Below are 15,059 nucleotides of genomic sequence, written 5' to 3'. Positions count from 1 at the left end.
TTTGAAAGGGCTGGGAGGTGAGAAGGAGAGAGAACTTGCCAGGAAATAGAGCAGCCCTTTGATTTCTTCAGTGTTAAAACTGTGTAATTTTCTAAGGAAAATAACCTGACTCTGTGGATCAAGTAGATGGCACTGTGATATCAAAGCTAATGAGGAAAGACAAGCAAGAGAGCGAGGCATAAGTAAAAGAACAGAAAGATGATTCTTCATTATTGTAAAATAAGAGGCATAGAAATTACCAAGATGAAATATTTTCTGTGGAATTCTTTGAGAACCTTCTGTCTGGCAATTCACAAATCAAGAGAGGAATGGAACTTAAAAATGGACTATCATGAGCAACTGGAAAGATTTTCCTTCTAGGTCTCTATTTTGAATTCTTAAAGATTTGCAGCTTCACAATAAAATTTCGTATTTCCAGGTGGTATTTTATAGCTGAACTGGAGCCTTTTTTCTTTTTCTCTATGTAGCTGTTTGTGCACATTTGTAAAAGAATGAATGCAATAATAAACCAGAGAGAACACAACTTGGTGATTTTTGCTTTGTGACAGGGGAATTGCCTTGGAGTAACAAAGATAAGAGTCTTAAAAAAAAATTAAGCTTCAGTTCATACTCACAAATAAGTTTAATGGGAGTTAGGGTAGGCTGAAAATCCTTGATTCCGCAGAGCTTAAAATTAACTAAGTATAGATGCCTAGGAGGGAAGAAATGGACAGATCTGACAAAACTAGACTCAGTCGTGGTGTCCTGGCCTCTTGATAGGCAAATCACTTTCTAGGCAGAGGTCCAGAGAACCAAATCCTAACATACTTTACAGGGGAGCTTAGCAAAAGCATGGTTAAGAAAGCAAACAGCTTAGACAAAACAGCTCAGACAAACAATTTATTCAGGGAAAAATGGTGTAAACTTGAAACCTTCCTAATGGTAATGAGTATTATGACTAAATCCAAATTTTGCATAAATGCAGAAGAGAAGATAGTCTCTTTAAAGCATTTGGGTTACTGAAGTGAGTTCACTGCTACAAAACAAGGGTTCACAGTCTGACCCAAGGTACTTAGTGTCTTTGGGGTAGGAGCCTCTGCTCTTATTCACATTGAGATGGAAAGTAATGTAACCTGATAAACCTAATTCTAGTTATTGAAAACACAATGATTCCTTTCAGTTAGATGATTCCTTTCATTGCCATCAGGCATCCATCAGCGAGCAATATCCAAATCCATATGTGAGTTGGCTGCTAGTAGACACCCTCTCTAGGCATCCTCTGCCAAATCCAGCTGTGCCAATGAAAGAGGTCACTGATTCCAATGGTTCGTCATCCTTCTCCTGCTGAGGACTGCCAGTGCAAAGACCTGCAGGAGTTGTTCATGGCCCCTAACTTGCTTTGGCTGAAAAGCAACCTGAATAACTTAGCCCAAAGTCCCTAAACTGCCTCAGCCAGCCTTGCCTGGCTTGATCTGCCCTAGGGAGCACTGGTTCCAGCTGATCCATTGGCAGGTGGGGGAGGTGGTGTTGGCTGAATGAGTGAGCACTGGCCAGCAGCCCCAGGGAGTGAACAGGGAGCTGTGGGAGCCCCACCCGTTCCAAAGAGGTGGCTGGGCAGGGAGGAAGCCTGGCTCTGACTTTTGCACACAGGTAGCAGCAAAACAGAAGGCTGGCAGGAATTGATTCCTTCAGATTAACAGTCTTATAAGCCATGGAGACAGAACTTCTATTACAGCAAAATTTAATGATAATGATGTGATCACCGGGCAAGAGCAAAAGCACTGAATAGCACATAGTGGTACTAATGAAATTCTTCAAAGCTTTATTAGGTGAAAAGATTAAAATTATTTTCATCCAGGAGGATGGGTTTCCTTAAATTACACTACAGATAATATTTTCTGCATTTAATTTGCACAGCATTTTAATTGACAAAACATTAATTTTTAAATATTTATGTGTGTATACAAAAACTTATCCAAAATCAATGTAAATGTACACTGCAGAGTACAAACTTTAAAAATAAAGACGTCCTTCAGGCTTAGATGGTTATATTACTGCTGAGTTTTTGCTATACTCCAGTGGCATTTTGTTGGAATGAGATTCACCCCTGTGCAGAGGGCAAGCATAAAACCTAAGCACCATGTAAGTTCTACTTAAGTCTTAAGGACCTGGCTCTAATTCCATTGAAATAAATAGCAATATTTTCATTGTTTTTCAGTGGGAGCTGTTACAAGGTCAATGAATGGTATCAGTCCTATAAATGCCTTTTGCTAGCCCAAGTGGAATGATATGCAAGGAGGTAGATGCAAAATGCTTGGGAATGAAAGTGAAAAAATTTCTTGGCAGTAAAAGACTTGGTAATTCTGGAGAATTTGCTCAAGGTAAATACTGGAACCAAAACATTCATTTGTTTCAAAGATTGAAGGATGGTAGGTGAATTTATTCTAACCAGGGAGCTTACCCAAACATGGTCTTACCCAAACATGACTTGAGGAGTACTGGGCATACTCTGTGTAATATAATGCACAATACTGAAAAATACAATCAAATCAATTCAAAGCATTCATATTTCTGCAGTGCTAGGATAATTTTGGATACCTTAAAGTACTAAAACATCATGTTCTCTGCTCTGGTAGCATTAGCAGGCTTTCAGTGTGGTTTGCTGCTGTATCATCTACCCTTTCTAGGTAACATGATGGCATTTATGTATGCATCTAAACAGTGCTTGCACAGAAACTTGTTTATATTTCATAAATTCTAAGTGCTTCACAGCTGATTTTCACAGATGAGGGAGTTTCAGGTAAGACCATGTTCACAACACAAGGCAATGGGGAACTCTGTGCTCAGACTTTGTGCATCTTACCAGAACTCCTGGCCACTGCAGTGTATTTCACTTTCCACTTGTAGAGGGAAATAGATATGAATTGGGCTTCTACTAGAATAACCTTACACCCATCTGTCAGCTTTGCAAGTGTAAAAATCCTGTGTGTATTCTCAGTAAGTGATTTTCAAAGGCTCTGACCTTCCATAAATGAAATCCAGATTCCTCAGAAATAAGCAAAGGCCTATGGAAATTGCCCATTTCAGCAGCAGGCCAACTCACAGAAAGAACATAATAGATTTTATTATAATAGAAAAATAAGTTATATAGGTTTTTAATTTTTTTTTAATTACTCCACATGAAAAACAGATTGTTTGCCCTCTAGACAAACTTTAAAATTTAGAATTACAGACACCTGCTGGTATCTGAAGGGAGCCTAGAAGAAAGATGGAGATAGACTTCTTACAAGAGTACATATTGGTGGGACAAGGGCTTCAGACTGAAAGAGAGTATGTCTAGGATTAGATATAACAAAGAAATTCTTTACTGTGAGGGTGGTGAGACACTGGAACAGGTGACCTAGAGAGGCTAGAGAGGTGGATTGCCCCAGCCCTGGAATTGTTCATTGCCAGGTTGGATGGAGCTCTGAGAAACCTGGTATGGTGAAACGTGTCCCTGTCCATGGCAGGGGGGAACTACTTGATCTTTAAGTACCCTTCCCCCCAGGTCTACGATTCTATGAAGAATTTCACCCCCACATGTTCAATTCAGGGGATTACCCCTGAAAACCTTGCATTTGATGAACTCAGATGCCAAGTCCTCTGCTGAAATATGAAGTAGTATTTTGTAGTTTCTGCAGAAGTGGGAAATGGCCCTGCAAAATTGCCTCTCTGTTCTCCTGGAGATGTCTTTTGTCACAAATACAGCAAGGAGTGGCACAAATCAGAGGAGACCATAGCTTTGTTTTCCCCCAGAGCCTTCTTGTAATGGGAAATCCACACACTAGAATACTAGCTCCATCAAAGATCCAGAGCACCAGCTGACACATTTCAGAGGAGTACAGGGGGAACAGTAATGAGGCCATCATGAAAATCTTCTGCCCTAGTGTAAAATAATTCTGAGCCTTTGCTGCACACACTGAGCAAACAATCCTGACTCTTTTGAAGCTTGATCTACCAAAGTAGTAGAGGAAAAAAATGAGAAGTAGTTATATGCTGTTTAAATCTGAAGGAAGATACTGACTTAGCCTTTCTGCTGCTAATAAATAATTCCCAATAACATTCAAAATAATGTATAAAATAATGAGGGTAACACAGAGTTATCCTGCAGAAATCTTTCAGGGTAACTCGAATCAGAGTTAACATTCATTGACCACCTTTCAAGATGAATACACAAGTTCACTGCCTTGGGATTTAAGAGTGATGATGCAACAAAAGTTATTCTGCCTCAGTTTCTTCATCAATGAAATGCAAATAGTGGTATTTGCCCCTTTTCAGGGAATCTTTGAAAGATCCACAAATAAGAAGCACTGCTTCAAGAACTACCATCGTTATCGACAGAGGAAATTAATTTGAAATCATCCTCAAGGATCAATGAAAAGGGAATTCAAAGGAATCAGATCATATGGAGAGCTATTAAGTTTTAAAACCAACACAAGATGAATACAGAATCTAACTGAAGTATCAGCAGGGTACAATATAAAAATTTATCTCTGATTGGGAACCCATGCAAATAGCCCAGCTATAAGCAGTGCAGACACAGAGTGGCTTGGGTGACATAAAAGTGTGTGCCAATAAACTAATATTTCCCTGCCGAGGGAGCAGGAGGGTAGGATCTTCATTCTGCCGTGGGCCTCAGGTAAGGATAGCAACCCTTGGAACCATCCCCCCTAATTTTGCATCCACACTTTTCACAGAACCACAGAATCGGTCAGGTTGGAAGGGCACGCAGCAGCTCATCTGGTCCAACCTCCCGGCTCAAGCAGGGTCAGCCTAGAGCACATGGCGCAGGATGTGTCCAGAGGGCTCCTGAGCATCTCCTTTCACAGACTCCACAGCCTCTCTGGGCAATGTGTTCCAGCGCCCGGCCACCTGCACAGTAACGAAGTTCTTCCTCATGTTCAGGTGGAAGTTCCTGTGAGTCAGTTTCTGCCCATTCCCTCAAGTCCTAGTGCTTGGCACCAGCGACAAGAGCCTGGCTCCATCCCCTTGGCATCCCCAGCGCTGGTGGCTGCGAGCACCTCAGCCTGGCTACACCTGGGCTGCCGAGCCTGCGGCTCCCGCTGGGGTCACCGCGAGGAGCGGCTGGCTTTCGTTCCTACGAACGCCAGCCCGGCGGAGCTGTCCGTCTCTCCCCTCTCTCCCGTCTCTCCGCAGCAGGCGGGGCAGGCCCGGCGCGGCGCGGCGGCCGCAGGAAGGGGAGGGAGGCGGCGCGCGGCCGCCGCCATCATGCGGGCGCCGCCGGGGCTGTGGCGGCTGCTGCTGGCGGCGCGGGGGTGGGGGCGCCTGGGCGCCATGTCCCGCTACAGCACGGAACAGCGGGGCCGGCCCAACTCGCCCGATTACCGCCTCTACTTTAGTAAGTAGCAGTCCCCGGGCTCCATAAACCCCTTCCTGCCCCGTCCCGCGGGGCGCACGGAGGGGGAGAGGTGGCGGCGGCGGCTCCCCGCTTCCGCGGAGGCTCCTCGGCCTGGCTGAGGTGTTCCCCCCGAGCCTTCCCGCCGCTGCAGGGGGAGAGCAGTGTTTTTGTAGAGAATGAGGGCGGATCCTGTAGACACCCCGGCTTTTTGGAGAGCATGCTGGGCCTGCTCAGCCCCGGAGGGCGCCGGGGGTGAAGCGGTGCGGTGCAATGGCAGCGGGGGCCTGTGGCAGCCCGGGGACAGAGAGACAGAGGCTCTGTGGTGTGGCAGCACAGTGCCCTGTGGCCAGGGCAGCCCTCCCTCCCGCCAGACACGTCACCGAGGCGGGAGGCTGACATCCAAACCGTGGGGTCCAGCCCCGAGCGGGGACAGCGAGTGGCAGTGCGGGGGCACGGGCAGTGCTCCAGGAGGTGTCTCAAGACCCAGCGACAGCTGAGGGTGCGCCGTGTTCAGGATTGCGCATTTTCGTAACAGTGTTGTCTTGTTTGTGTGCCTGTCCTATCGCAGCGGGTTTGTACGTTTCTGGTCCATTGACTTAGAGTCGACTCTGACGTCTGCTGGTGTGGGAGAAGCGGAGGCGGCGTGTGCCCGCTTGGCAGCACTGCCAGAGCTCCTTGTGCTCATTCATGGGGCTGCCAGCGCAGGAGATCGTGTAGAGAAAGTCACTTTATTTGGTGGGAATAAACAGCCTACCTCTAAACTTAGTTTTATTTGGGAGGGGCGTCTTGTTCTTGGGAAGTTTCCAGGAATTGCAAATCAACTCCATTGACTACTCTTTGCTGAGGTTGTCAAAAGTCCAAAGCTGAGTGAGGTGCCTTGTCTGCTTTTTTCTTTTCTGTGAATATGGGTGCTAGCAGAGGAGAACTTCCTTGAGGTTTGAATTAGTGTTTTCACTATTTTGATGTGATACTTGGACTTGAAAAACTTAAGCATACACTCCAGTGAAATTAGTTTCTTTCTAGAGTGGGAGCAAGGCCGAGGTGCACATTGGGCCCCATTAAGTTAACATCAATTTCTGCTGGTTTCAAGGTGTGGTGTTTCATATCAAGGGCATAGAGCAATTATCCCATCCCTCACTTACTCTTGATCAGACTTTGGCCTGTTACATTGGGGGGATCATGAAATTCGGTTTATTAGAAATACAGTGCAGTCATGGGGGCAACATTGCTAGAAACCCAGATGAATTCACTTACTGCTGATGGAAATATGGTTTCTTTGGTTTTGGCTTTTTGAAATTTGTTAATGGTTGTGTATGGCCAGGGAGTAGAAAAGAATGAAAGAATCTTCTCATCCTTGTATAGCTTGTATTATCAGGTAGAAGAGAAGCACAGTGTTGAATGCTAAAGCAATAACTTTGATTCTAATGAATCCTTGTCAAAACAATCAAATTCCTTGTCCTTCGTGTAGGTATGTACTTGAAATTAAACTTCAGAAAAAGTTTAACTGATGCACAGTCATAGCATATATACATTTTTGTATTGTGTGATGCTTAGCAACACCAACATCTTATGCTGTAGCTTTAGGTTTGCCATGCTGCTTTGTTTTGTCTTTCAGAGAATGCAGATGGTAAATATATTTCCCCATTCCATGACATTCCCCTGTTTGCTGGACCTAAGGAGGTATGTCTTTATGCCTTGAAATGTGATTAATTTCAAAATGCTAATAGTTTTGTTGGTGTTCTTTAAATAAAAGTATGGGTTTTAAAAGCTTTTTTTTTTTTTGTAACCAACAGAGAAATGATGCCAGAAGGGACCACTCTAGCCCAGACTGATACATTATGTAATACAGGCACAATGACTACACCAAATTTTCTCTGCTGAGTTTAGTAACTTGCAGTGAAACATAATGATTGCTGTTTATACAAGCCTAGGTGTCTCTTTAAGTCTCTAAGTGACTGAGGGCAGGAGAGCCCTCACTGTATGTTGTGATAATTCTCTATGTTTAGGTTTGTGCTTATATGTGCTTGAATTATTTTTCTACTGTTACTGTTTTTGAATTAGCGATTTTCTACTCTTGCCATTAAAAGTGTACATTTCTTTGTCATGGATGTACAGCACACTCTTGCATAACTTATGGTGTATGTCTTTAATTCCCAAAAGGAGCATTAGAATGGGAAGCCAGCAGCAATGCCCAGGAGAGAAGTGGTAATCACACCTTTGGAGATTCGCAGTGCCCGAGGTGCAGCTGAGCACTGTCACGTCTTGTTAGCCACCCTCCCTAGGGTTTCATTACAGCAATAATGAAACGGCTGTTTAGTCTGTCACTGATGGGAGAACTGCCAGTCTTTGGTTTAGGCTGAGGTTTGCTTATCACAGGGTGCTTGTGACACAAACAGGCTGGGGGAGTTTTAGTCGTTTTCTTGTTTTGTTGCTGAGTCTCTGTGGGTGATACGAGTGGTGCGAAAGGTCAGTAGTTTGAACATGCTCAGATGGAGACTCCTGAACTGATGAACCAATCTCTTGAATTATAAAGTCCGAGAAATTAAAAATCTGAATGAAACCGTTTTGATCAGCAGAGTCAAGTTCTCGTCAGTGGGAGAGGCAGGTCATTCAGAGTGTTGTTACTAAGATGCCATGTTCAATCCATGCTATTGCTGGAAAAGCAGTGTTCATCACATGTTCCCTGGAGGCCTTGCTGCCCCTGCATCTAGAGTTAAAAGTTTGTGGGAGTAGCTTATAGCCTGTGGTTTTGTCAGTAGGTTAAATTAGAGTACAGCAGTGTCTAATCAGTGTGGTTCATTTTGGTGTGAAATAGCATTCCATCCAATATAGGGCCTGAAGGGTGAGCAAGAAGGGAAGTCATGGTTAAGGTCTCTGTTAATTTGCCTTGTTTGCAAGAGGATGATTTAAGGAGTTGTATGTTAGAGTCTTTCCATCCCGTTGTCTAGGATTTATGGACTTTATGATGGATCAATCTAGCCTTATTTTCTTGCTGGTTTTGTTTATTTTGGATTGGTTTTTGTCATGTTCAGCTGTACAGAAGGATGACTGTTTTTAATCAGTTGAGTACAGAGCTAAATTGCTGCTTAAATTTCTTGGTAGCTGGGTGAAAGTAAATGTGTCCTTGTACATTATTTTATCTTCCTTTGTTAATGTCTCGAAAGTTAGAATTTCACAATGAAACAGAACTGAGTACTTACTTTTAAAAGTTGTAGTTTAGTCCTTTGTGCTCACAAAGGGATGTTTCAATTGCATTTTGAAGTACTGTTGCCTGTATTTATGTAAATACAGTCTTGCTCTCTAGTGTTCTTTATATACTTCTTTACTTCGCTCTTTCCCTATAGGATAAAGAAATTCCTGCAAAGAGGTCAAAGACTACTGGATCTGAGGTACTGCTAAGTTTTTTTTCTTTTTTTTTTTTTCAACTATTTCCTCTATTTCCTTCCCAACATCACTTTTCTGCAGAGTGAACTTGCTGTCACTGAATATAGTTGACATATCTTCAAATGCAAGTCTTTTAGGAGGAGACTTAAAGGGATTTAATATTCTTCTCTTTGAATGGACCAGAAATGTCAGAATTCCTTTATTCATCAAGATGTTCTCAAAGGCAAACACTTATGCCAGTCTTTCAAAGGTTTGTTACGACTTTTGCAGTGTAGATATATTATCTTTTTTGCTACTGCATTCAGAAATATTTGCAGTAAAACCTCCCTTAATGAAATATGCATTATTCTCTGTGGATAATCTTTGGTTTGTATACAGAACTTCAAAAATCTTTGTTAGGGTAGAAATGATACAGAGTATCTGCATTTTAGAGGTTATGTTGTTTTCTATACTCAGCTGGGAAGCCCAAAGGGAGGATAACCCAAAGGGAGAATATCTGCTAATGTTTCAGCATTATCCAGCACTGAAGTTAAAGCTAATAGAAGCCTAGAAAACATGGAAGATCTGCTCAGGCTTTTTCTGTGAAACAAGATTTGTTTATGCAAATGTGTTTTCCAAAATATAACATTTTTTGCTGTGTTTTGCCTGGCATAGGCTCATCAAAAACTTACTAAAAGAATGTGATAGAAAAAAAATGAGCCAAACTATGCTTTAAGGCCATGATATGTGGGTGGGCGGATGTGTGTTCCAGTCCTTATCTTCTCCTATCTGTTTGGCCAGTTGTATTGCAAAACTGTAGCTATCCATCCAATGTGAAAAAACTGTCCTAACTGCCTGGGTTCTCATAGTTTTGCAGCCAGTGTGTGGTGCACTGCTTCTTGTGCTGTACAACAGTCCCCACACAATCCTGAACTGTGTTTCTTCTCTCTTTGCTCTCTGATTAATTAAAGCTACAATGCCAAAGTAATGCTTTTTAGATTTCCTGTAGCTTGATGCCCACTTAGGTACTGTTTAGTAGATGTAGAATCATGCCTGAAAGAGGAATTATTCAGGAGAAAGAGTATGTGCCAGTAGACTTCTATCAAAAATCATAGTCTTGCAACATCAATTCTTATTTACAGCTCCTGCTGGCAAGTCAAGTATTCTGAGTCTTAGCTGCTTATAAATAATGACTGGTGCAAAGACATTTCATGCAGCATCTGAAACTTTTCAAAACTGCATTTGTCTGTACTGTGAGAAGCATGGTAGTTTGTTGAAAACCATGTTTCTAGTAGCCTATGGAAAGGGGGGCAAAATGCCAGTGAGGCTGAGCAGCTCTTGCTTTCTTGGCCAGTGTAGCCTCCAGAGCTGCTTCACATCATGTCTGCAGTGAGACAGCTCTGGACTGTGGTTTAATAGAAACACAGAAAATGAGCAAAGGTGAATGTTCTTTTCAATCCTAGCAGGCTTTTGATACAGTTAGGTAAACAGATGTGCAGGCTGTAGGCTTCCTTAACATGCTTGATCTTTACTTAGATGGTGAAACATGAGAACACCTATTTCATCATGATCTTCGGGATTTGGGGAGGAGAGAGAAAACAGGGAGATCTTTGTATTCAGGAAAGCAGTTTCTTCTTACACTGGGCTCTTCAGCAGCTCTCCTCACCTTGCCTGATGAGACACATCTTTGTACGTGGGGAAAACATAGCTTAATCAGGGAGTAAAAGGAAAATGAGGAATTTAATGTCATGTACTGATTTCAGAAGAGCTTTGAAGCCTGGGCTCCTTGTTCTTGTCTAGGATTGCAAAGGCTGCTATGGCTACTGTTACTCAGTTGATCCTGGCACTGAATTTGACTGAAATTCAAAAGTGATAGTTCTTCTTGCCCTGGAAATGCGTATTTGAAACTTATGCTTTTAAGGTGGCAGTTATTTGTTACTCTGGACAAGAGCAAGCCCTCTTAAGAGTTAAATTAAATTAAGCTAGTTAAAGTATACTGAGCTGGTGTTTATCAGATCACAGTCTAGCTATGGAAAATGAAGATAATTTTGCAAGAGTCTCTTTAGTCAGTCTAATCTACTTTAAATTGTCCTTGGTGTTCCCGATGCCGGAAAAGAAGGTCTGAAAGTAGAGGAGTTTCAGCTTTTAATGTTTGTAGAGAACGCACATCCTACAAGTCTGTGTCAGCTCTTTTGCAGTCTCAGTTTGTAGTTTCTAAGGGAAACACTGTCGTGTTTCTGTATTAACTGTTTTCACTAGTTCAACCATTTCTTGTAATGTTTTAGACCTTCCCAAATCTCAGATAAATTTAGCTTTGCAGACACTGCTGACAAGTGACCTTTTTGCTTTTGCTGCTGGTTTTTGAGGACAAGAAAGAAGTTGCCTTGAGGTAGAAACTGTGCTGAAAGAAGTAATATTCACCTCCATTCTTAAAATTATCAGCAGCTTGCAGTCAGAACGCCTGCATTGCTTTAAGCATTGCGAGCACTTGGAATCCACTCCTGCCCAAGTAAATCTCTGTGACAGGTTTCAGAAGTTTCACAGCTCTGGAAAAGCGGATGTTTTCACTAGGGTTACAGTCAAAACTGTCAGAGCCTGACTGTTGACTATGGTCTTCCTTGTCTGGCAGGAAGAAAGTTTGAAGAGGTCATCATTTTCTTTTCAAGGCAAATGTGATGTGTTGTTCCCTGCGGTAGTGAAAGGGTTTGTAATCTACTTGTCATTGTGTATCTTTGGAGAGGTATTCACATGTGGTGTCATTCAGAGGACCCAGGTGTTCTTGAAATACAGTGTTTCTTTCATATGTTGGCCCTGGGAAGGAGTTTGTCCAAGCACGTAGAGGTTATAGTCCTCTAACTTCCAGAAAGATTCATAAGAGCATTTGAAAAAAAAAAAAAAAAAGAAAGGAAGAAGAACAAGACAGCTGTTAATTGGTTGCATCCTGTGGATTGCACAGTGCTGGGATGCCCTTGGGGACTTCAGTGAGATGCTTCTGTGAGCCAGAAAGTTCTGATAAATTAACTAGTCAGGTGAGATTTAAGGGGTCATCAGAATGGTCATGGAGTCTGCATAGTTGATCTGATGGAGGACCTTGAGCTTCCAGCAGTGTTCAGAACTGGTGTCAGAGATGTCATTTGATAAGTTGGTATGCTTCATAAGAAAGGAGAGGCTGTTGTCATTTTCTGTGCAGAACAGGTGTGCACTTTGTGCTGGCTTTGTATTCTGCCTTAACTACAGTCTCTGTAACTATCCTTGGTGATGCTAGACAGTTTTTCATATATGTAACCTGGGCTACATCATGTCTATTATGTGGTCAGGGATTTGTGTTCCAAATTTTAGGCTATCAGTGAATCTTTCGCCCTGGTGCTTGAACTTGCCCAGACTTTTGCTAAGGATGTGTCCATTAGACGCAGCCTTGCTTTGTATTCCTGCAGATGAACAAATGCTGAGACTAGGAGTAATCTTCACTCATCATCAGTCCAGTTCAAGTCTACCCAGAATATTGTTGTTTTACTGAGAAAGTTACATAATTTGAAAGTTACATTATTTGATCCCACTTCACTTCAAATAAATGGTTCCTTAAACTTGAGAAAACCAGCGTTTCATATTTATCCATGTCAGGGTTGTACACTGCGTAGTTTTGGATGTGAATGTGTCCTGTAACTGATTTATCAGAGAACATGCTTGACACCAGTGTGTAAAACCTACCTGCCCCTACATGGTGTTCATTATTCCCTTTCCAGTATAACAGGAGGGAAGTACACTGTGAAGAGACTGCAGACACTCTGTGCTTATGCTGGACATTGCATTCCTCTTTTGCTGTGTGGCATGTTAATTTATATTGGAAAAGTTCCACTTTATTTTTGGTGTCCAGATTTTGCTGGCATCTGGTTTGTTGTTTCAATTGGCAAATACCTTAAGCAAGTGTTACATTGAGAATGTTTATAACATGGCCACTCATTTTATGAGGAAGTCCCATACCATTTATTTCTGGATATATTTCATGACAGTCCATATTTAGCTTCTCCTTTCCCCCCTCCCCCTTTTTTTCTTTTACTTTCTTTCTTCCTTTTAAATGTCACCCTTTGTTCACACTACTGCTGGACCGCAGCTTATGATTTTTGTTCTTGTTAGTCTCAGGTGCATGCTGCCATGTTCAGTTGATGGCTGATGAGAATCCTGCCAGATTGCAAATGAGCAGACAGGAAAAAAAGGAAATGGTAGCTGCTTTTTCCTTCCCTCTTTCTTCTGGACTCAGAACTTCTCTATGGCAGAGTCAGCAGTTCCCAAATGCTGCCTCTGTTGCTTTTAGATTTTTTTAAGCATTCTACTATAAAAACTACCAAAGTAACTTTAAGCTTTAGCATATCTCTTATCATGCATCCTGATGGCAGATTGCAATCTATAGAGGTTACTCCACTTCTACTCCAAATTATCTGAACCTTCAAAGCTGAGCATTAAGGTTGCAACCCTTGATTAAAATCATACCTATTCAAACCCTTTCCCTCAAGTGTATGAAATAAGGAACTTTGGAATGACTGGGAAGGAAACTAGTTGAACAAGAAAGGGAAGGTTAGGTAAGGAAGAATTGGTTTTGAGAGGGATATAGGACAGTCCAGAAAGGCAGGCAACAGAAAGGTCATGGATTTTTTTTTTCCCCCTCTGATACTCAGGTTTCTAAAAACAACCCCAGATCAAAATGAATTATTTTCTGTAAGAATCTGTACAGTCAGAACTAGTTGGTTTTTTTTGGCCATCAGTCTTAGAGGAGAGAATGATGACTAACCGTTTACCTGGGTATAACAGTCTATATTTTCCTTGCTTTTCTCAGTACTTGCTGTACAAGTGTGCTGAAGTTTTTTGTATATCTTTTTATCTTTCTGTGGTTTTTGTTTTTTTTTTAATTTCAAAAACCAAAAACTGTTTCTGTTTTGTGTGTGAAAGAAATTTTTGCTTGTCTCAGTAAAAACTGTATCAAGATACATTAAAAATGATGTTCAGCTGAAATGGAATGCAGTAAGGTGCCAAGAAGTGTTAAAGACAACACCCCAATAAAGCAAACAGTTACAACGTACATGAGTTCCCATGTAATCTTCTTAGGGTGTAGTTCTTAGGAAATGAAGGGTATAATGTAGACATACTGGTTGTTCCTACTGGTGTAATTTTCTGCTGATTTTCTTATGCAGTTGTAGGAATTAGGAAATGTTCTTTGGACTTCTCTGTGTTGAGCAAGTAGATTCCACACCTCCCCTGCCCCCATCACCTCTTCAAGGTACAATAGAGTTTGAGTACAAATATCTGTCTTGTGTTCACACTGACCTAAAGTCAAACAAGCTATGCAATACCCTGGGTTGAGTGTTCTTCTGGGCTCTTCAGCTCCCTTTCCCTAGCAGATGGATTCTGTCCCTTTTTCTGGATCTAGGACAGTTCCCTCTTCTTTTCTTCCATGCTCCAGCAATACTGTCCTGAGGAAGCTGTCAGCCAGCAGAGTTTACATGAGGCTGCCTGGAGGAACTCCTGCTTCCGGCCTGTTGCACAGTCAGCTCTTATGGAGTCCCTTCTACATGAGGCACTTGCAGGGCTGGGTTAAATTTGGATGGCAGTGATCTCACAGGCAGGCCAGTTGACTGCTGTTGTACTAAGGCAGTTAAATGGTAAACTTTGCAAGCAATAGTTTTTGTTTAAAGAGACATCTTTTTTTCTTTGATTTGAAGGTGTGTCAAATGGGCTGTTGAAACAGTCTTGCCATTGCTTGAGAGGGTAGAAATGCTTACTTAGTGGGTTGGTGAGGTGGAATTTTTTATTTTACTGATTTAAGATAAAAAAATCAATTACCAGATGCATTCACCAGCCAAAACTAACCACTGACTGACACATGCAGATGGTAATCTGTGAAGACAGGTGGTGTCTGACAATTACATTTCTGTTTTCAACTGAGGCAGGGACAGTTTTCAACAAGGGATAGGGGACAACTTTCAAGTGGTTATAAAGATTAGATGCTTGGTCTGGGAAAAAAAAGAGTGATGGAAACATTCCTGTGTGATACTTAGTCAAGGAAGAAAACAAGATAAGAAAGAGGAGGAAAAAAATCCTCAAAAACTAGGTAGCCTAGTTCTCTTTCAATCTGTCAAAATATCTAGTATGTGCTCTGCTTTCTACATGAGTGAATCTAGTCTTACCACTATGAAAATTTGATTGCCCTATAAATAAAACTTTTTATTTTTAAATGTAAACAATGAATGAAGTCATTAATCTTTTGTAAATGCTTGTTGCAGCTTAGCATTAGAGACAGTACTTTTGGGGATTCTTTTTTTTTTCT

At 41.9% G+C, this 15,059-nt stretch overlaps 1 protein-coding gene across 4 annotated transcripts in view; it reads left to right on the top strand.

The window, feature by feature from the left end:
* The first annotated feature begins 5,117 nt into the window (after nt 1–5,117).
* PPA2 (inorganic pyrophosphatase 2) overlaps nt 5,118–15,059 on the top strand; it is a 34,942-nt gene continuing 25,000 nt past the window's right edge. For 2 of the 4 annotated variants that reach the window (XM_056489395.1, XM_056489393.1), the window contains exons 1-2: nt 5,221–5,377; nt 6,993–7,057. In XM_056489395.1, the coding sequence (XP_056345370.1) occupies nt 5,248–5,377; nt 6,993–7,057 (195 nt within the window). In that variant the 5' untranslated portion in view covers nt 5,221–5,247. Of the gene's footprint in view, nt 5,378–6,992; nt 7,058–8,721; nt 8,767–15,059 lie in introns of all 4 variants that reach the window. The other 2 variants (XM_056489392.1, XM_056489394.1) reach the window with 2 other exon arrangements.

This window comes from Oenanthe melanoleuca, chromosome 4, assembly GCF_029582105.1.
Source record: "Oenanthe melanoleuca isolate GR-GAL-2019-014 chromosome 4, OMel1.0, whole genome shotgun sequence".
Classification (NCBI taxonomy): Eukaryota; Metazoa; Chordata; class Aves; order Passeriformes; family Muscicapidae; genus Oenanthe; species Oenanthe melanoleuca.
The sequence above is the reverse complement of the archived record's forward strand: the minus strand, read 5'-3'. Positions and strand labels throughout refer to the sequence as shown.